At 38.6% G+C, this 21808-nt stretch overlaps 2 protein-coding genes across 3 annotated transcripts; one reads left to right on the forward strand and one right to left on the reverse strand.

Annotated features, from left to right (window-relative positions):
• Positions 1-107: 107 nt before the first annotated feature.
• On the reverse strand, positions 108-13860 carry LOC107546588 (putative olfactory receptor 13C6). Its single transcript, XM_016225022.2, is given in 3 exon segments — positions 108-465; positions 467-675; positions 13726-13860. Coding segments are annotated over 3 exon segments (702 nt in total).
• On the forward strand, positions 13762-21133 carry NIPSNAP3A (nipsnap homolog 3A). Of its 2 annotated transcripts, none has more exons than XM_016224993.2 (6): positions 13762-13918; positions 16739-16949; positions 18110-18268; positions 19708-19857; positions 20115-20201; positions 20288-21133. In XM_016224993.2, the coding sequence occupies exons 1-6, from the start codon at positions 13859-13861 to the stop codon at positions 20362-20364; spliced, it is 744 nt and encodes a 247-aa protein (XP_016080479.1). In that variant the 5' UTR covers positions 13762-13858; the 3' UTR covers positions 20365-21133. The 2 variants fall into 2 exon arrangements, with proteins under 2 accessions (XP_016080479.1, XP_016080480.1); XM_016224994.2 differs by lacking the exon at positions 13762-13918 and adding an exon at positions 15812-15885.
• Positions 21134-21808: the final 675 nt, after the last annotated feature.

A 21808-nucleotide genomic window follows, 5' to 3' on the forward strand; every position in this document is an offset into this window, starting at 1 on the left:
TTTTATATTTCTGCTCCAATTCTGTACTATAAACTCAGATTTTATTTTTAAAAAACAATTTTAAATTAACTCCACATATATATGTTGGTGATTTCTAAAGAATGTTGTCAAAATACCTTGCAAGAAAAAGAAATTTTGTTGTTCTGTTTTATGAAAGTATCAGCACAGGCCAATTTTAAGACAGCCAAAATTTCACAAGTAAAATGATTAATAACATTATCCCCACAGAAAGAAAGCTGCATGGCAAGAGAAGTTTGCAACACAGAACTGACACCCCCTGCAATTTAGGATCCAGCAGCCATGAGTACATAGGAAGCCTTGTTCATAATGATGGGGACTCTCAGAGGGTAGCAGATGGCCACGTAGGGGGCAAATGCCATCATGCTTAGAAGGACACATGTGGTTCCCATAGCAAAGGAGAGAAACATATGCACTCCGCATCCAGAGAAGGGAATGGTTTTCTTTGAAGTTAAGAAGCTGCTGAGAAATAGAAGAACTGGTGTATAAAATGTCCAAGAATGACAAATTACTGAGGAAAAAGTACATGGGGGTGTGCAAGTTGGAGTCACAGACACTTAAAATGATGATGACTCCATTTCTCAGCAGGTACACCAGGTACATACACAAGACCAGAACAAAGTAAACGGCCTCAAGCTCTGGGTAGCCAGAAAGCCCCTATAGGACAAATTCTACCACAGAAAACTGATTGGTCTTCCCCGTGTTAATATTTTCTTTCACCGGAAGAAATTCTGCAGCAGTCAGAATGCGCATGGACCTGTTAAAGCATGTTTTTAAGAGTTGTCTGCACCCTTGAGTGACTTCCTTATGAGTGATATGGACCTATAATTGGATACACGGCTAGGATAAGAATATTACTATCTTCTAAGCTAAGATCAGTTAGACTTTTAGATCTCATAGAAGAGACTTTAGCTAAAAAACAAACAAATCCTTGTTAAAAATAATTCAGAACACACAACTCAGTTAGAATTGTGTATCTCACTTACATTATGAGTTTGAAATTATTTTTAATGCAGTGGCACCATAACACTTTGACCAAACAAATCTAAAACATATAAAAGTATTATTGGCCACCATAGCATATAGAATTTTTTTCTTCACAACTAATACGTTAGCCTTAACAAAAATCACTATCCTTCAGCTACTAAAACAAAATAGCATATATAAATCCTGTTTCAACGGTAACAACCTCAGTTTTAGAAGAGTTTTATGATTAGGAAAACAAACCAAACAAACACAGTTTTAGAAAAAGAACTTTTGGTTATTTCTAATTTGGGGAAAATGTATATCTGCAGTATCTTAAGAACATTAACTATAGGCATTAGTGATGTTTGTAAAAGAAATCATTTTTAGATAAAACTGTTATTCTTTGTCTTTTTCAGTACAAATTGAAGCATCTAGATAACTATCATATCTGATACACATAATGAACAGCAAGTTGGTCTCAGAAAAACTCTAGCATGCATGTCTCAGTGTACAGCCAAACCATAAATAAATGTATAAACCAAGAATGTGAGTGACAGGGGGCTTACTCTTTTACTCCCAAGTATGAGAAAATACAAATTATCTTCTCCTTGCACAGAAATCAGCCCCCTCTACTCTAACAACTGCACTTCTGATTTTCTCTCACTGCATATTCAGATTACCCATAATAAAGAGGGGTAACTGCTCAAAATATTATTCAGAATTAGCAATATTTTATAATTATTTGTATCCCATGTCACTGGAATATAGAGTATTTCTACATTAAAATGCCAGAAACAGAAGTCCTACTATTTTATGAGTTTGCTAGTCTCATAAATTCTATCTCAATTAGTTCAGTAAGATAACGAGAACTATCTGCTTCTCGGTTTTTATTAACATCAAATAGTTGTCATTGCTGTTGTTAAAAAATAATAATAATATACCAGTGGAAAAACAGAACTGACTTCTGGTAATGATGGAAGTTGGGCTCTTTACAGTCATTTTACTATGAGAGGCTCCTTTAAAGAGTCAGCCAATAGAGCACCAGAGCAACTTAAAGTCTGTGCTGCTTTGAGGATGTTTCTAAATCCCAAAAGCAATTTAAAGTTCACAGTGTGGATTGAATAGACTTGAGAAACTTTCTAGTACTTTTGGGATGAAGTCCCTTAGCAGCAATTAAAACAAAGCTGCTAATACAATTTAATTGAAGTATAACTCACAAAACAGAAATAATTCCTCTGCCGTTACACTCTATGGGAAGAGCAAATTTAAAATTGCTACGCAGGTAAAATGGTCAAGACATGGAAACTAAAATTGACTATATCTGATGGAGAGATGTGGAAGTACTCTGTGACACTTAAGTCAAAATGATGCTTTGTTCTTAATAATTGATCTGCTAATCACCTTTATTTTGACCTCTAAATCCTGGGGTCTCAGAGCTCATAAGCTTTATTCTGTTATCACTGGTCTCTCTAAAACAGCCAGAATCGTAGTCATTTTAATTTTTCTCATGCATGTCCTCTGTTCAGGGTGGGGCAAAAGTAGGTCTACAGTTGTGAGTACACAAAACACAGAGTTTATTCTTGGAGTATAACTTATTATTGTATTATTTTCCATAGAGACAACTGTAAGCCTACATTTGCCCCACCCTGTACATACACAATACCTCAAACTTATCCAACCTGTCCTTAGTCATGCCCACACTGGCATGAGACAACACAGAGCAGACCACATCAACAATTTCCAAAAGATGAGCAAACCATACTTCACTTAGGAACAGTAAAAGAAGTTCTGATTTGAGTGGATAATTATTTTGACACTTCTCATGACTATGTTTTGCAACCAATGTCAAATATCAAAGAATTCATTCATTATACATGGATGTTATGGAACATTCTCCAGCATTAAAACAGTAAAAATCATTGGGTGTACTGTTAAAAAGAACTGAATAAAATTAGATAACAGCACTCTTTTTTTGTCAGTGGACATTTGTAAAAAGGTGTTGAGCAAAAGATGCAACATAATTTTGAACAATAGGAAAGCAACTTATGCCATGGAAAATTGTATTCTATGCATCAACAAATCAAATTTGAAGAGCAATTCTCAGAGTTGTTAACTTCATGCAAATACATTTTCAGCATACTGACTCATAATGCAAATGTTGAACATGTTTTCTCATTAATAAATGTTCAGTGGACAAAGGAATTAACTATTTTTGATGTGACCATGGTAAAGCTATATTACAATGCAAATGTAACTGCAAGAAGTTTTATAAGCAAATTATGTAAAACAAAAACAATGTTAGAGTAGAGCCAAATAATTATAGAAATATAATTAAAGAGATACATAAATATCGATACTTACATTTCAGATAAACAAGTAATTTTTTAGTACAAGTATTTCCTATGCAATATTTTTATTTTATCCCATTGTGCATATGCAAAGGCAATTAGAAATAATTCTAACTTAACTGGACGTCATCCATTTTTATTTGCTAACCTGGCAACCCTAACTTCCTGTGACCAGGACTCACAAGGAATCCAGTCCAAACCTGGGTTGCCCCACCCTGCGTCACTGCCAGTTCTGACCAGTCCTAGAATCCAGGTGTCTGGACAGTACTGCTCACAATACTGAAAGACAGTACTATTTTTAGAATTTTTAAATGAGGAAAAGAATATTTAGTGTATTTCTCTAAGCCACTCCGGAAGGTACAGAATTATATATTGTCATCTCAGTTGTAGCCATCCACCACATAAATATCACTGTAGCTTCTCGCTTCTATCCCTTTCCAGGACAAATATGGTAAGAAGAAACAATTAGGATGCTATTTATATTCTCATACCAGATGTAGGGCAAATAATAATTATAAATGTGAGGCATTATACATAACCCATGGACACAGACAATAGTGTGGTAAAGGCCTGGGGAGGGGAGTGAGTGTGGGGTGGAAGGGGTGAATGGGGGAAAAAGGGGACATCTGTAATATCTTGAACAATAAAAAAAAATTAAAAATAAATAAATAAATGTGAGGCATTATAGGTTAAAGACAGAGTACATTCACGGGTGATGGTATTATAATAATGAATCAGGTGATTACAGACTATAAGTGTTAATATGTATGCTGTAATGCATAAGATTATTTAAAAATGGAGCCTGAGACGTTACTCAATATAGTAAACTCTACTGGTATTAGTGATAAAAAGGACTGCTGACAATACGCTATATGCTCCTCATCAAAAGGTTTAAATGTCAAAGCCTTATGAAAGATAGCATATATGCACTACTAGGTGACTGAGGAGCAAATAAAAGAGAGAGAGAGGAAGGAGGGATGTAAAGAATGGAAAGGGAGAAACAACATTGTCATCACTGCCTGAAAATAAGGTTGTCTACATGGAAAATGAGAAAAATGTCTATAAGAAAATTGTAAAATTTAAATTACTAAGAGGCTCTAGTAAGGCTGCTAAATACAAAATCAATACACAAAATTCAACAGTATTTTTTGCAGCAGTTATAACTAATCAGAAAATGCACTTTAAAAAACATCTCTCACCACTAACAAAAGTATAAAATTCTCACAAATAAATACAAAAGCTGCATAAGAAATTTCTGAAGGACAGTATAAATCTTCAGTAAAGTGCATAAAAGAAAACCTCCCACACTTGGAGGAGCTACATTTTGTTCATGTTACGAAAATCAAGAATAAATATGTGAATTCATCCCAAATGGTTCCATAAATTTAATGTAATTTCAATCAAGATAAAATTGGAATTGTTTTTTAATTATGGAAGTTTACAAAATTATTTTCAAATTGAATAGTAAAGACCAAAATAGCCAAGAAAATATGAGAATAAGAACTGCATATTTACTGTAAAAAATGTCAAGATGAGTGAGAAAAATACAATAATTAACAGATCGCATAGTACTGGTGCAGGTAAAGATGAATACATCAATGAAATAAAGTAGAGAAGTCAGAAATAGCCTGGGCATATGTGAATGTTTATATCCTAAATAAATGGTATTTGATATAAGATGGAAGTGTAAATCACTGGGGAATGGATGAAGTATTTAATAAACTGAACTTTGATAATGGACTACTAAAATAGAAAAAAAAAGATCAAATTAAACTTCCACCTTACTCTGTGACCAAAATAAATTTTATGCAGATCAAATACCTAAATGCCAAAATTATAACTGTAAAACATCTAGAATAAAATATAGGAGAATGTCTTTATATGCAGTGATAGAAAGATTATATCTTAAATGAGACCCCCCAAAAAAGGACATTTTTTTAATCTTTTAATTTATCTTTATTGCTGAAAGCATTACAAATGTCTCCTTTTTCCCCCATTGATCCCCTCCCCCCTGCACTCCCCTCCGCTAAGCCTTCACCACACTATGGTCTGTGCCCATGGGTTATGCACATACGCATATAAGTTCTTCATTTGAATTTTGAAACATCTCTATGGCAAAAATGCATCATTAAGAAGGTTTAAATAACAGCACAAATGGAAAACTATATCAGTAACAAATACAGCTGAAAAGTATGTTTCCAGAATATTTTTTAAATCAATCGAATTAATAAGAAAATATGAACAACATAACAGAAAACTGGGCAACAGATATCAACAGGGACCTCAAAGACAAGGAAAACAGAATGGCCTATAAAATTATTTTTTAAATGTTAAATATACATGAAATCAGAGAACTGTACATCAAACCCCTGAGATTTCTCAGCCAGAAGATACACAAATATTAAACTCTTGGTAGAACTGTCAAGAATATAGAGAAAGAGGAAATGCCAGTCACTGCCAGTGGGAGTGTAAGTCAATCCTACAAAAACTGTGAAGTAGATTCATTAGTTCCATTTGCAGATGTATGCCCAAGGAGATATGGACAAAGTTATTCACTCAAGCACTCTTTATAAAATAAAAATGTAGGAGCAGTTAAATATCAATATGGGAAAGACTAAGTTCTGCTGTACTCAAACACTGGATTACAGGAGAGAAATTAAGATAACCAAGCTCTAACTATTCATTCTGTTACCCTTTAGCAGTTGCTTCACTTCTTTGAGCTTCATATTCATTGTTTTTGTTTTAATCTGTGAAACGGGAATATCAGCTTCACAAAGTCAATGAAAGAGAGTAAGAAAGGACTAAGTGGAAGACGTAATACCCATGGCTGCTCCTACACGGTATCAGGCATATTAGAACCTGCCGTTGTCCTGTCTATGAAATAGGTGTCATTCATATTTGGAGAGAAAGAGCAGTGTGAATGGGATATATGATTTGAGAACTTTAAGTAAATATTTATTAAAACCTCTTAAAAATCAGAGGGCAGCTAAATAGGAATGAAAAAAAGCTCAACATTTCAAATGAGGGCCTAACTCTTTAAAGAAGTAATCATAAAAATGACTCTAGTGACATGAATCTATCAACACGCCTCATTCCAAAAAACGTACAGGCTCATGACCAATTAATATGCAATGAAAAATACTATGAAATAGGATTTCTTCTAAGGCACTGTGTAAAGTTATGACTTTTCACTAACTATTTTCAGTTTTTGTTTTGTGCTGAGCTTCAGACGACTCTAAGGGAGTGAGGAAATTGGGAACTATGTTTTTTAATATCCAGTGTCTTTATATAAGAAGAAAACTATCTTGAATATGGAGCCTACTTCTCAGAGTACCATTATGCTATCTTGAGACATAAATTTAGAATGTTTTTCAGAGGAAATTTTAATCTGAGTAGTGCTGATTTCCCATAAACTATGTGTCTGTCAACCTTCATAAGACATAGAGGGACACCTGAACTTAAATCATGAAGTGTGTTTGGGAAAATACTAGGTGATATCCTGAAGGACCTAACAAAGGGCAAAAGAGACCAAAGGCCCACTGTGTTTGGAGACAGTCTACAAGCCCCTTATATTAACACCCTGATCCTCATTACAATACTGAGAATAAGTAAAACAACAAAGTATAAAAATGCTGCAAAAGCAATCAATGATGGCCAAGGAAACATAGACAAATGAAAAGTGAATTGATAACTCAGCCTGCGGGTATCTGGGACAACTTGTGGAGGTGAAGAGAAATACTTTGGAGATCACTGGATAATGGAAATTCTTCTTGAGTTTCTAGAGGAACTCAAGGAAAAATGTTACAAACTAAATGCACCAGTATTTAAAGCTAAAAGGTGTCACAACTTATACCTAGGAAAGAAACCAGCCATATTTAGTAATAAAAATGTAAAATAGCACAGGTCCAGAAATATTTCTCCTATAACATTTCTCCCCAATTCCAGTTGCAAAGAACAAGAATTATTCAAAACAATAGACTTGCAAAGCCTCTTTGGGGAAGTAATTCCATGTATTAATGAGAAGTTTTAAAACATCACTGGCTCTAAATTTAGTTTCAAATGCAAAACATAAAGAAAACCAGTTAACATAGGATACCTAAAAGGTGATATTATGAACATACAGTAAACTTATGTGTTCATGAGTTTTAGTAATGAAAACAATTTGATTTGTTGATGGAAACGTTAAATAAATTCTGCTATACTTAATAATGGGCTGCTCACAAACCTTTCCTGCTACTTATCCTAGTAAGACTGGCAGCAAAGAGGCTGATATAGAAATATCAAGACATGCTGAAAAGCTCAAGAAGCATCCAGTCTTTTTTCCTTCTCTACGGCATTTAATTCAACACTCAACACACAACAGGAGCTTCCACAGATATTCACTTATATGAGTATGAAACTTTTTAAGGAATAATGAATGAAAACTGAATTATTTTGTATTACCAATTACTTGTATTAATAACAAAAAAGAAACCCATAAACATGATGATAGTAATTCGCCTTTACTGAAAATGTTTCCAATACATAATCCTGTATCACACACAAAAAGGAACTGTAAGCTAACTCCACTCTAAATAACTAGAGGTTCAGCTATAGGAACTCAAAAACAACAAAAATAGACCTATGCACAATTCAAAACCTAATTAAGGAAAAACTAATCTATACCACCACCTAGTGGCCTCAGAATACCGCACTAAGAAAGCATTACCCAGGGATGCATCACCGAAATACAAGCCTCTGGAGTTTACAGATAGAGGAACTGCCCCCCTACTCAGCTGGGCCAGCACTGTATCCAACTCTTTGGCTTCCTTCTGCAAGTTTGCAGGAGCCTAACTTATGAACAAAACCAAGCAGGAACATCATTAGGTGGATTGTTGCCTTTGCCCACATCACATAATTTCCTCCACCCTTCAACTGATACCTATTTGTTATATGAGGTTTAAAAATGCATCTTCACACATATCAAACCAAATAGGCAATAATAAAGACTTGGTCAGAAAAACCTCACCCACTGTTGTTAAGGGTACACATTTCTAAGACAATCTGGTACGATTTAGTAAAGATGAATATGTACATATCTTATGATCCAGCAATTCCATTACTAGCTATATACTCTAGAGCAGTGTTCAGTAACCTCCAGTACACAGATCTCCAAGGATTCTATGGATAGAACTCCAAGGGTCTGGAAACTTGGGCAGAAAAAAAGGCTACATGTTTATTGTCAACAACTTCTAACTGAAAATAAGCATCTCCTTTGAATATGAAATATAAGCAAGAAATCACAATATTATTAACAGGACCTGGGACTTTGTGGCCAATAAATAACACAGATATTGTCAAATACCACTTAGAGTCATTGCAAATATCTAAAATTATGATAGCTGTTAAATCCACGATAGATGTTGTTATTTAGTACCTTGATAAAGAATCGTATCTATTTCTTGGTAAAGAACTTACTTGTATATTTTGATGATTCTAGCTCAATACAATCTGTTTTCTTTGTAACCCTATGTATTTGCTAATCATACAAAACTATTAGGGTTCCACAGGCTCACAAAATTTCAAAAGGGTTTTATGGCACAAAAAATGTTCAAGAAAACAAAAAATACATATTAAAAAATTAAAAGTATCTTTGTCTATAATAGTCCAATGGACAAATAAGATCCCTCCAAAAAATAAAACTGCATGCAGCAGAGAAATGTATTAATTACTGCAACTACATCAAAATAGGTGATTTTCAAAAACTTCACGTCAAAGCTAAGAATCAAGTGACAGAATAATAGTCTGATTCCACTTATAGAAAGTTCTAAGATAGGCAAACCAAAACAATATATTGTTTACAATTATATACAAATATTGTTAAATTTTTTTAAAAAATGAATGGAATGATTAACATAAATTTGGGATCATGGTTACTTGAGGGAGGTCAGGGAGGATACTGTAGGGAGTAGAATGTGACCAAAAAGGGACATGTACTGGGTTTCTAAGTTACTGACAATATTTTCCTTAAGTGTGGTAGCAGGGGCACAGGCATTCACTTTCTTCTTCTTAAAAGTGTACAGATATATATTATTTACACTTTTGTACCTATGATACATGTTTCCTGTTACCTCCTTAGACAGGCAACCTCAGTCCACCCAATCTAAAATAACTACCCCATTGCTCTATGGCACCACATTATCTTATTTTAATAATCCAGATTTATCTAGCTTTGGACTACCTGTCCTTTGGATCAGCTGTCAGAAAATTAGGATATACACAATAATTTTCAAAAGCCTTACTCTAGGTATCTTCAAGGCAGTTTAGGGATATTTTTTTTTCCCTCACAGAAAAATATTTCTTTTTAAATGCTGTTTAGAGGCCATTTTCCACCACAAATCTAAAATTACCTAAAAGATCACACATGTTTTAAAAACAAATGGGACACGGAACTGGTCTTACAATCTGGCTTTAAACCCTGGATGTGCCACTCAGCAAGTGAACCTGAGAAAATTCTCTCTCATACCTTCACCTTTCTGGCTTGAAGACAAAGCTTAACTCACAGAGTTCTGAGGATAATTAAAACCGGTGAGAAAGGGAATATGAGATCGTCTTAGACACCTAGCAGCACTTACCAACATTTTTCCTCTCTAAGTTGCAGTTATGAATTCTAATCTTCACCATCTATTAAACATTTTCATCTTGAAAATTCTGACTTTGTGCTGGCTAGATGCTGTTGATGATGGGGCTCCAGGACAGCAAAGCCACAGGGTAGAAGAAACCTGGCCCTTCATTCACCAAGTACAAAAGAGCAGCTGGCCAGTGAGGAAAACGTATTTTAGATTCTTAAGGAATAAGAAATAAAATCCAATTGTGTTTGAGATGTTATACATTTTGGTGCTTATTTGTTATAGCAGTTGAACCTGTCCTATTGGCTATAGTCTTAAAAAGTTGAGTCACGGTCATGAATACCAGATACAGCAGAAGGGGTCAGAGGTAGGCACGAACATATAAATTAAGTGGATGGCTACCTACAAAATACTGAGATATCCAGTCTCCTCCCCTCTTCAGTTACAGCAAACTGGCAATAAGACTTAGAACTCACAGATGGGACCCTGAAAGTTTCCTCACTGGGGTAACTGACTAGGCTAAGATAAACCACTTACAGGTGATAACAGACAGAGATCATTCCTCTCAGTGAAGCAGCCCAGTCAGACAACTCCACAGTGAAGCTCACTATTTGACAGCCCCACCCATACTAAGAGTTATCAATTTTTTGTCTCACTTCAAAATATGAACTAATAGCCAAGGATCACACTAAAAATAGTTTAGGAAAAACACTAGCATCTAGGCAGAAAACAGACCAAATGATAGATAACATAATAAAACATAAAATAAACAAATAATGCAGGAAAAAGACCTAATACAGTAATTAAAAAATAAACACCTACAATTAATGTCCTCAGAGATGGAAATATTGAACCCATGAAACACAAAAGGGATATTATTTCTAAAGAGTGAGAAATAAATATTCTGAAGGGATAAAAAAGGAGATCTTGGAAATAAATATTGTGAAAGTAGAAGTTTAAAATTCAATAGATGAGTCAGAAGATAAAATTGTACATTACCCAAATAAACCCAGGCCAAAAAAGTACAAGTGTAAAATAGTAGAGGAAAGAAAATAGAAGATCAAGTGGAGGCACAGTGTTTGAATAACAGAAGTTCCAATTGACAAGAAAAAAAATCCAAGAAAAACAATAAAATTTTCAGGATTGAAAAGTGTCCAAATTAAGAGGGTACACTGAGTGAGGAACAAGGGATGAAAGAAAAAATACTCCAAGAGACATTATTGTGAAATTTCAGAACACAGGAACAAAGAAAAAAACATGAAAGTTTCCAAAGGGAGGGAGAGAAACAAGTCACATACTAAGAATAGGATGGAGAATGGCATAAATGTCTAACTAGAAGCTATAAGAAAATGGAGAATTGCCTTTAAAAACATGAGGAAAAATTATTTCCAATGTAGACTTCTATCCCACCCAAAATATGAATCTAGAGAGTTGGCAGAATAAAACATTTCTAGAGATGCGAGTCTCAAAACTCTAATTTCCTTGTAGCCTCTCCTAAAATTAGAAGTAAAAAAACAAACAAACAAACAAAAAAAAACCAAAATCCTAGAAATAGAAGGTCCAACACATGGCAAATCAGATTCCTCAGGTCAGTGAGTAACTAGACCACACAAGCAAGAGAACAAAGGACTCCCAAAAGATAACTCTGGATGAAACAGATAAGCTGATAAATAGATTTAATCATATTGAGAAGAAATGTATTCTTTCCCCTCCCCTCCCCTCCATTGCTTTTCACAGAGAGTAGAAGGGAGGACGAGGGGGGAGGGGAAAGAGAGACATCGAAGTGAGAGAGTCACATCAACTGGTTGCCTCTTGCATGCGCAATGACCCGGGGTGGGGAGTGAACCGGCACAACCGAGGTATTCTTTTGGCAAAAAGTTTGGTGATTAATTAATGAAAGGTATAAGGAAAACAAAGCAAAAAAAAGAGGGAGAAAAATAAATAGTCACCCTCCTATTGATTAAGATTATAGGTCTAAGGCACACAGCAGTGGCTTTAAAAACTAGATGATTTCTCGTGTAGAAGAGGCCCAGAGATGGGCAGTCCAAGGCTCCTACTATGGTGTTCCACGGCATCAGAACTTAGGCTGCTTCTCTCTTGCTGTTCTGCCAGTTCAGCATGTGGCTTCTACTTCATAACTCAAGAATTCAAGCCATTGCATCCACATCCCAGCAGGCAGAAATAAGAGAGGGGCAGAGGGAAACAGACCAACACTGCTTTAGATCAGTCACAGCAGGTCGTAGATACACTAACACATCCCACTGGCCAGGACTTAGTCACATGAATGCATCGAGCTGCTTCGGATCTATTACTAATTTTTTAAAAGGAAGGGACCGATGGGCACTGGAAAATGGTTAGCAGTCTCTGCTCCCTCCCTTCAGCACCTTCTCCATATCCCACAGCACTTTGTTTTTCCTCGTAGCATTCATTATTCCCTGATATATTCTCTTCATTTGCTCATCTGTTTCTCCCAACCTGTTGGTTCCAAGAGGACAGAGACTTTGTCTTTTGTTTACCTCCGTACCATAGTTTCTGGAAAAGTGCCACAAGCATAGGAGGTATTTAAAAATATGGGTTGAATGCGTGAACGAATTATCAATTCCATTTCTGTCTAAGAAAATAAATTTAAAGATCCCGTCTGGGCAGACATGATGCTTTGTTTTGTCTTGCTTGGCTAGAAATTGATGCCCATCGAAGGGAAAAACTGAATTACCCCTTCTGATTGTTACTAATTTTAAAAAGTCCCCCTTCCTCAGAACAGATGACTCAAAAGTCTGCACAAGGCACAACCACCACAACCACAGGTGATGGCCATGTGCTAATTCACCAGTCTTAATAGAGTAAGCCGTGTTACTTCCATGTGTGCGGTAACTATCGGGATTTTGTGCTAAATTATGTATTGTCTGTAATCATGTAATTAATAAGAAAAATGTGAACACTACTGTAATGTAAATTAATGTAATTAACTATCCTTAATGTAAGCATTATCAGATATGGGAAAAGAGGTGTATTTGGGAGGGAGTGGTAGGGAAGAGACCTAAATTCTCATTTTCCAAGCAATAGATACATCTCTATCTAAAAATATCAAGAAATACCAGAAAATGCCTATAATTTAAGGGGGGGGGGGGGGAGGAAACAAGCCTTAGGAGAAACAGCTGAAATCTTGAAAGCAGTTAACTCTGGGCACCAACGACAAGGGATAGATAGGGAGGACCATCAGAGAGCTGCAGTTTTGCTTTCAAGGCTTAAAAAACGATTTTATTTCAAACTATGACTAACCTTGACTTTTTCACATCTAGTTCGGTGTCCCCAGTCCCCCGAGCTCCTGGGAAATACTATTAGGAGCCTGAGAAGGTCATGGTGGAGGGGCGATAGGAAGGGTGCATTTAATAATGAAAACGAAGGCTCCCCGGTCTTCGACCTCATGTGCACCGTATCGGATAAAAACCGGGAATAACCTGCACCGCTGTGAAAGGCGACGCCCGCCACGGGCCCGCGCCCGTCCCTCCTCGCCGGGACACGCCTCCCTCCACACCCGGACGTCTAGGAACTGCGAGCAACTGCGCGCGGACGAGGTGACGGGGCCAGAGGGTGGCCGGGACGACCTCGGCATTCTGCTAATCCCGCCTCACCTCTCACGTCTGGGGCTAGAGGGTCTGAGGAAACACCCCGGGAGCCCCATGGCGCGTGGCGACACCGCCGGCGCCTGGCATGGCGCCCGCCGCAGACACCGGGCCGACAGGGCTGTCCGGCCACGCCCCCGACGGCGGGGGGCGGAGCTAAACCCGCCGAGCCCCGCCCCGGGCCTGCGTCTGCCCATTGCCCAGTGGCTTCTCTTTCGAATCCTCGAAGCCCTCGGAAGAGGAATCTGGCAGAGAACGCCCGCCGGCCGCCTTTGTCAGCGCTCCAGGTCGCGCCATGCTTGTTCTCCGAAGCGGCCTGACTAGGGCCCTGGCCGCGCCGACCCGGCTGCCTCAGGTACCGGCCGCGGGGGCGCGCCGCCAGCCTTTTCCCCCGGGGGAGGGGAGGGGAGGGGAGGGAGAGGGGCTCCGCCGGAAGCGCGCGGACCCGCGTTGCGGCCGCCGGGCTATCCCCGCGCATGCGTCCACCGGCTGGCTCGCGCAGACCCGCGGCGGGCTGTGCGCTGCCCTCGGCGCCCCGCTGTCCAGGGTCAGGGGCTTCGTACCAGATACAGGGGGAGGCAAATGTACGTTTACAGTTGGTCGCATGGAAAACAATTTAACAATAATGCCCTTGTGTTTCTTGTACGCACGACCGTGAGCCTACCCTGTTCAGCGATAAACGCGTTTAACCTCAGGTGAGGGATGTGCAAAATAGACTTTCGCGGTTCCGCCTTCACTGGTGGGCGCGGGCCTAGCCTGTGAATGCCTTCGGGGATGTTGTTCCTCTGGGCGTTTAGATTTCCCTCCTTCCTCTGCGGCCGGGACGCTGAGGGGTTTCACCTAGGGGCTGGCTTTCTGGTGAGGGCTGAGGAGCCGGTAGGGCCGCAGCCTCTCCTCCCGCCGCCCTCGTCTGCTGGGGGGGGCGGGACCGGCCGCCTGCAGCTCCGCCCGGAGCCTCGCCGAGCCCGCCCGACGCGCGCTCAGCGGTAACGGGGAGCTCCCGGCAGGTGAGGGAGCTCGGGTCGCTCGGGAGCCCCTCCCCAGCACTCTCAGTGCTGGTTAACCCTTCCCAGGGCTTCCCCGTCCCTGCTTCTCGTACAGAAGGTAAGGTCTCTGTGCCTGTTACGAACGGAGAGTTTGCCCCCCGCGTGCTCGCAGGGCCCCGGGCGGCAGCGGCGGGATCCTCCTGTGTCCCGGGAGGACGAGAGGCTGAGGTCAAGCGCGGGAGCCCGGCGTCGCGGGCATTAGGGGCTGGGGGTTCAGGGTCGGGCTGGGAGCTCGCTGGCCAGAGGCGAGGCGAGGCGAGGCGCCACTGTCCAGCGTCCCCTCTGTCTGGTCTCGTGGGAGTAGCCAGGGGACGGTGCACCTTCGGGCTCAGGAGCTGACACCAAACCTGGGCGAAGGCGGTTACCGGAGCCCGCGGAGGCGCGCGCCCCCCGACCTGCTGGTTGTGGGGGCGAGTTTAGGTCTCTGAGGGGTGTAGACAGAGATGATTTTTAGAACTAGGATTTAAAACTAAATTTAATCAAAGTCATAAGGACCCTCAATTTCATAACTTTTGACCACACATTTGTTCCCAAATACAGATTCCCGGACAATCAGCTTACAAAGCAATTGTTACACATACCCCGGCTGTCCCATTTTCTGATACATTTTATCTATAATACTTTTTAAACTATACTACTAGGCAGTTGTTCATTTGTATAACATTCTCTTATTAGAATTTAGTTAAAATTACACAAAAAGCATGTCATCCAAAAGTAGGAGTAGCTGCCCCATTGATTTTGGTGGGAACACCTGGTTCCCACGGAAGCTTAGATAGTGGGCAGTAGGGACAAAGCTCCAGTAGACGTGAATGGAATGAACTCAGATCTATAATTAGAATTGTAACATTTTACACAATTAAATAAAATACATAGACAGTTGTGTGTGTTTCAGCCAAAAATATGTCAGAGAAAGAAGTCTACTGATTTCATTTGACTACTCGGTAGTCAGCATAATTTGTCCGTAACTTACTTTGTACCAAAATTTTTTTGTTGTTGCTGTTAATCCTCACCTGAGGATATTTTTTCCATTGCTTTTCAGAGTGAAAGGGAGAGAGAGAGCGAGAGAGAGAGAGAGAGAGAGAGAGAGAGAAACACACAAGGTGTGAGAGAGACATCGATTGGTTGCCTCCCACACGTGCCCCAGCCGGGGCCCAGGATCGAGCCTACAACCAACATACATGCCAACCTTGCCGACGTTGAACCCAGGACCCTTCAGTCCACGGGCCGATGCTCTAACCACTGAGCAAAACCAGCTAGGGCCCAAAACTTTCAATAGGTAATTCTGATTAATGAGCTTCAGAAAATTGGCACATGATAACCAAACCTATAATTAGATAGGTTTGTAAATGCAAATGGCATGTGCATATGTATGCATACACCTGTGAATGTATACACACACATATATACACAGAGGATAATTTCTGACAGGGCATTTCCTACCTAAAGTTAAGTTCACTCAGACTTGGGGGCACTGAATTAGAACAAAAATGTATATAGTGAGCATGTAACTAATACAGAAAGAACTAATAGTTCTTAGGGGTATTTCCATCAACCTGGTACAATCAGATGGCCTCAATGCCCTTCTTCAGATTTGTCTGTAATTAAATCTAACAATGATTCAGACGGTTCCAACCTTTTGCTTTTTCCTTTACAGAATTCATAGAGATTTCTGCTAGTAAACACATTTTTATCATGCCTGCCAAAATACCTGCATATTTTATAAAGTTCATTTAAATGCATAACCATGACACACATAGCATCAACTAAAGATATAATATTGGCTAAATAAGGTAAAACGTGTAGATTTATTAGAATCCTAACTGTAGTTCTTGGGTAAAGGAGTGATTAAGACCCCAGTGCCTCATGATTTTATGATTAACTCTTCATGAAAGGTGGCTAATGGTGGACCCCTGCTAGGAAACAGTAGCTATGTATTCACCATACTTAAGAGTAGTTATCTTTATTTACATCTCTCTAAACAAATGTCAACGGAGAGATGACAACAGAGGTACAAGCATGGACTTTGAGTCCAATGAGTGTCCCTCGTTTCCAAGTTCAGGTTTGGTTGTAGCATAATGTGATAAACCCTACCTTCCCCAAATACTTGAATTCACCTTATCTCTCTTTAGGTGTACTCATCTTTTGCTACAGGACCTAGACAGTGTGATGGAACATTCTATGAATTTCGTACCTATTGTCTTAAGCCTTCAAAGATGAACGAGTTTCTGGAAAATTTTAAGAAAAATGCACATCTTCGGACAGCTCACTCTGAATTGGTTGGATACTGGAGTGTGGACTTTGGAGGCAGAATGAATAAAGTATTTCATATTTGGAAATATGGTATGAGAGACTTTCACTCTGTTAGATGTCATACGCAACTTAGTCCTTAGATTTACATTACTACATACACAGGTCACACTTTTAAAAAGCAGAACAACAACAAAAATTCATTGGCTATTCCTCCCAGTGTCCAGCATTCCTCTTAACAACCCCTTGCTCAAAGCCTTATGCTACCATAAATGGCATCTTATATTTCCCATCATAAAATTGCAAACTAGATTTTAATTCTCAGAAAAAAATTATAAAAGGGATTATTATAAAGATAATTTGAGAAAAATTTAAAGCAGTAATTGTAAAAGCCCAAGTGTGTTAAGATCATAAAAGGAGGGGAGAGTTATTATTATTTGTTAATATGAAAACATTTCCTTTGTTTAAAATATTTTTTATTGATTTTTAGAGAGAGAGGAAGGGAGAGGGAAAGAAAGAAACATTGATGTGAGAGCAACACATTGATCGGCTGCCTCCAGCACACCCCCTACCAGGGATGAAGCCCGCAACCTGGGCATGTGCCCTGACTGGGAATTGAACCTGCAACCTTTTGGTGCATGGGACGACACCCAACCAACGGAGTCACACTGGCCAGGACTATAAACTTGCATCTTAATTTCACTTACGTTAAATTTAACTCAAGGTGTACCTTGACCCGACCATCACCACCATCACAACCACCAAAGGAAAACGGTCTTTTCCTAAACTGGCACTACAAATGTCTCAAAGTAATAAGAAAAGTTAACATATTTTGAGTACTAACTAGCTGCCAAACACTGTTCTCAGCTCCTTTCATGTACTAATTCATTTCATTCTCACGACAACCCTGGAGGTGTAAATACTATATCATTACCCCATTTCACAAAGCAAGAAACAGATAACTTACCTAAGACACAACTACCTACTAAGTGGTAGAGCCTATAAAGTCCACCGTAAAGTCCACTGTAAACAGCATTATCATTAGCTGTTTACATTTCTACACCCCTTTTAGGCCATGAGAAATTCGGGGATAAATGTCACATCTATTTGGGGGGGCTTGGGAACACAGCGAGTTAACGCAGGGTTCGTATGTGGCCCTTGATGCATATTTGCTGAATTGGATGAAATCCAAAGGTCTAGACTATTTTAAATAACAAAGTTTTTTATTTTTCTTACTCGTTTTCTTCTCATAGATAATTTTGCTCATCGAACTGAAGTTCGGAAAGCCTTGGCCAAAGATAAGGAATGGCAAGAACAGTTTCTCATTCCAAATTTGGCTCTCATGGATAAACAAGAGAGTGAGATTACTTACCTGGTACCATGGTGCAAATTAGAAAAGCCTCCAAAAGAAGGTAAGCCCTTCCCTCCTAGTCACTTTGAATTTTGATGTAGAACATACTAAAGATTTGAAACGATAAAAACTATAATTTATTAGGAAAAAATACAATAATGCTTTGTGTTAGGAAGGAATATATCATGATTATAGAGATTCTCATTAAAACGATGAGCATTAGAAGTGTTTTCCCAATTTGGAAAAGCTCTTGTTAAAGTTTTGGTATGAATATAAAAAATTGACATGGTGCGGGGAGTAAAGGTTGAGAAGTTAGGTATTTAGGGCAAATGTGTATAGGTAGGTGAAGGATAAGGTATGAAATTTTGTCATAGTTTAGTCACTTTTTTACACAAATTGTAGCTCATCTTAAAACATTAAGTATGTCTTTGCTTATAAGACTGACTGGTGGGAATGAATTAACGTAGACTGTTAAGATCTGTTACTATATTTTAACCCTTTTCTTCTTTCTTATTTCTCAGTTTGAAAATAATTACTAAAGATTTGTCATCTTGCTGATTTCACTTTCTTGCTGACTTTAAGGAAATATTTACCTCAACCTAGTTTTAAACAAAGGTCAGATTTTTTAAAAGCATAAACTAACAACACATAAACTAATTTTGTGGTGTTCTCTCAGATCACAAGAGATTCGAAAAGTTTTATATGAATCCTTACCCTCCTAGACCGCCCCTCAGCCTTCGGCACTCCCTAAATGAAAGAAGTGGCTTCTAGAGCAGCGTTGGTCTTGGTTCTCGCCCTCTAGGTTGCCCGTAATTCTTTAGACACTTTACACTTCTTTCCTTTTACTTCTCAAATCTACTTGTCCCCTAGTTCCTGTCTGTCTACTTGCCCCAGCCTTCTTACCAGAGGTAAAATACTTTCCAAGAGTTTACCTGGATATTTAGGGACAATAAAAGTTATCTCCTTCATTTTTTAGGGTGTTTTCCCCCCCTCAAAATCTCATATCACTTTGGGTCCATTGTTTGTTGCTGTTCCTATTAGACGTGGAATCCTATCGGGAAATTATACAAACAAAGAAGCATTTTCTCTCAGAATTGGAAGGAAGAAGGAAATATAGATCAGAAAATACTTGTCTTATTCATTTCTTACCTAAAAGTATAGACTTGGGCAGCTCAAAATTCCTAATCCTATTATAAATTCTCAGTATTTGTTTTATTGACAAATTTTATAGATTAAAAATATTTCGGGTAATAGCTTCCTTTTGGTTTTGCATGATAAACTTAACAACCGGCCCTTAAACATGGACAAGGACTTTCTGAACATAAACACGAGGAAAAATGATGCAGAGAACTCACAAATGTGTCTACATGCATGTGTACGCATGTATGTGTGATACTCCAGATTTGTGTATGTGCGTTAGCCTCCCGCGGGAGCCAGCTAACCTGATGAGAAATTTCTTGAGCATTTTTTGTAAAATAATGATTTTTCTTCCTGCTCTAGGAGTCTATGAACTGGTGACTTTTCAGATGAAACCAGGTGGGCCAGCTCTGTGGGGCGACACATTTAAAAAGGCGATTAATGCCCATGTCAATCTTGGCTACTCAAAACTGATTGGCGTTTTCCACACAGAGTATGGAGCACTCAACAGAGGTACCGGTGCCCATTTCTTCTATGAAACGGCAGAATGAATTGGTTCGCCTATAAAACCAGTTTGTTAATTAGTTGCTAAATCTCTCTCCCAAGTCTCTGACCCAACTGAAATCTTACCACAAACATACTTATACTTTTTTGGTACTCACTATTTTGATTTAAAGGATAAGACTTAACATACCTGATTAATTTTTCTGCGCTTCTTACTTGTAGCAACGTCGGAGTCTTTAGACACTATTTTTGGTTTCTCTCCGCAGTTCATGTTCTTTGGTGGAATGAGAGCGCAGATAGCCGTGCAGCTGGGAGACATCAGGCTCATGAGGATCCCAGAGTCGTGGCAGCTGGTAAGCCGTTTCACTGGGCATGAGTTACTCTTAGGACAAATTGGATTTAGTCAATAACTTTATATAATGTTTGTTTGTTTTTCCAGTTCGGGAATGTGTCAGTTTCCTAGTGTCTCAGCAGAATATGCTTCTGATTCCTACGTCATTTTCGCCGTTGAAATAGTTTCCCACCAAAATACAAAGCATTTAACTGTCTTAAGATGGGTCTGCTAATGGTACTTAAATTCTCCCACGGGCGTCTCACTTTTATTTGAAAAAGGTGGTAAGTTAAAGTGCTGTGTCTGCATTTTTAAAGCCACCTCTGTTCTTTGTCTTTACCACCTGAGAAAATAGTTCTATTCGTTGTCCCCGTGGCATTTCAGCAGCTGTAATATTAGAAATAGTTGCCACTAGTCATGATCTGGATTTTTCATTTCTTTCATAATATCTCTTATTCTCTATTTTGATGACCCTTTGCTTTATAGCATTTTCTTATATTTAAGTGATGTTTTTACATCTCTATGCCTGACAGTATTTTTAAATTATTTCCATGCAATGTCTCTTATTTTCAACATGCCTGTTTTTGTGATTTTAAAAAATATCTTGCCCACTGAAGTTTATTGTGTAATATCAAATGGGATTCATAAGGATATTATATCAAATATATTTCTTTACCTTGGAGCAGTATCACCTGGGTCATCTGTATCAGTTAGTTTTCATGCTGTTAGGCACTCTAATTTGGGAAATAATGTAACTAGGTATCAATATTTAAAAAAACTTCAGAAGACTTGTTTCATATGCTGAAATGTGTTCGTGTATACTTAATGTTATTATTTTTTTTTAATTTTGGATCACTAACGAAGATACTTGGGACATCTATTTGAAAAGAGATTTTGTGGTTATGGAAATGCTTTCCCTAATAAAAGCCTGCATATCCGTTCTGGGGTTTTTAATTTGCATTTTTTATTTATCTTCTCTGGAGCTTTCAGTGTTGCTATAGGGTACTGACACAGTAACATTTACCAACATAATTGTAAATGTTAAGTTACACTTAGAAACCAGCATGATGGTAATAATCTCAGAAGGAGAGTTTCATTAGTACCACCACAGACATGCTAGGGTTTTCCTTGAAACACCTTTAATTTCCATTTTAGTTGAGTGCCTCTGCCTTTCAAAAACTAGGTTTGTTACCTCTAAGCTTTCTTGATACCTGTATTTACAGCTGTATTCTTTTACATTTCTAAGACATATTGGAAACAAATGAGTAAATTATGAATTAGCTAACGGAAATGGGAACAACATTCAGTGTGTAAGGTTCCTGATCAAAAAAATGTCTGAAGGATTAAAAAAAAAAAACAAATCCAGAAAGGTGAGATGTTGCTCAGGTGCAGCCTACACTATTATAGGACAAGAATCCAGGCCGGCGGCTCAGTTGGTTGGAGCATCGTCCTGTGCACCAGAGCTTGCAGGTTTGATTCGGGGCACGTACCTAAGTTGCAGGTTCGATCCCTGGTCAGGGCAGTTACAGGGGGCAATTGACTGATGTTTCTCCCTGCCCCCTTTCTTCTAAAAATCAATGAAAATATATCCTCAGGTGAGGATTGAAAAAAAAAGACAAGAATCCAAAT

The sequence above is a fragment of the Miniopterus natalensis genome, chromosome 12 (assembly GCF_054644295.1).
Source record: "Miniopterus natalensis isolate mMinNat1 chromosome 12, mMinNat1.hap1, whole genome shotgun sequence".
NCBI classification, from domain to species: Eukaryota; Metazoa; Chordata; class Mammalia; order Chiroptera; family Miniopteridae; genus Miniopterus; species Miniopterus natalensis.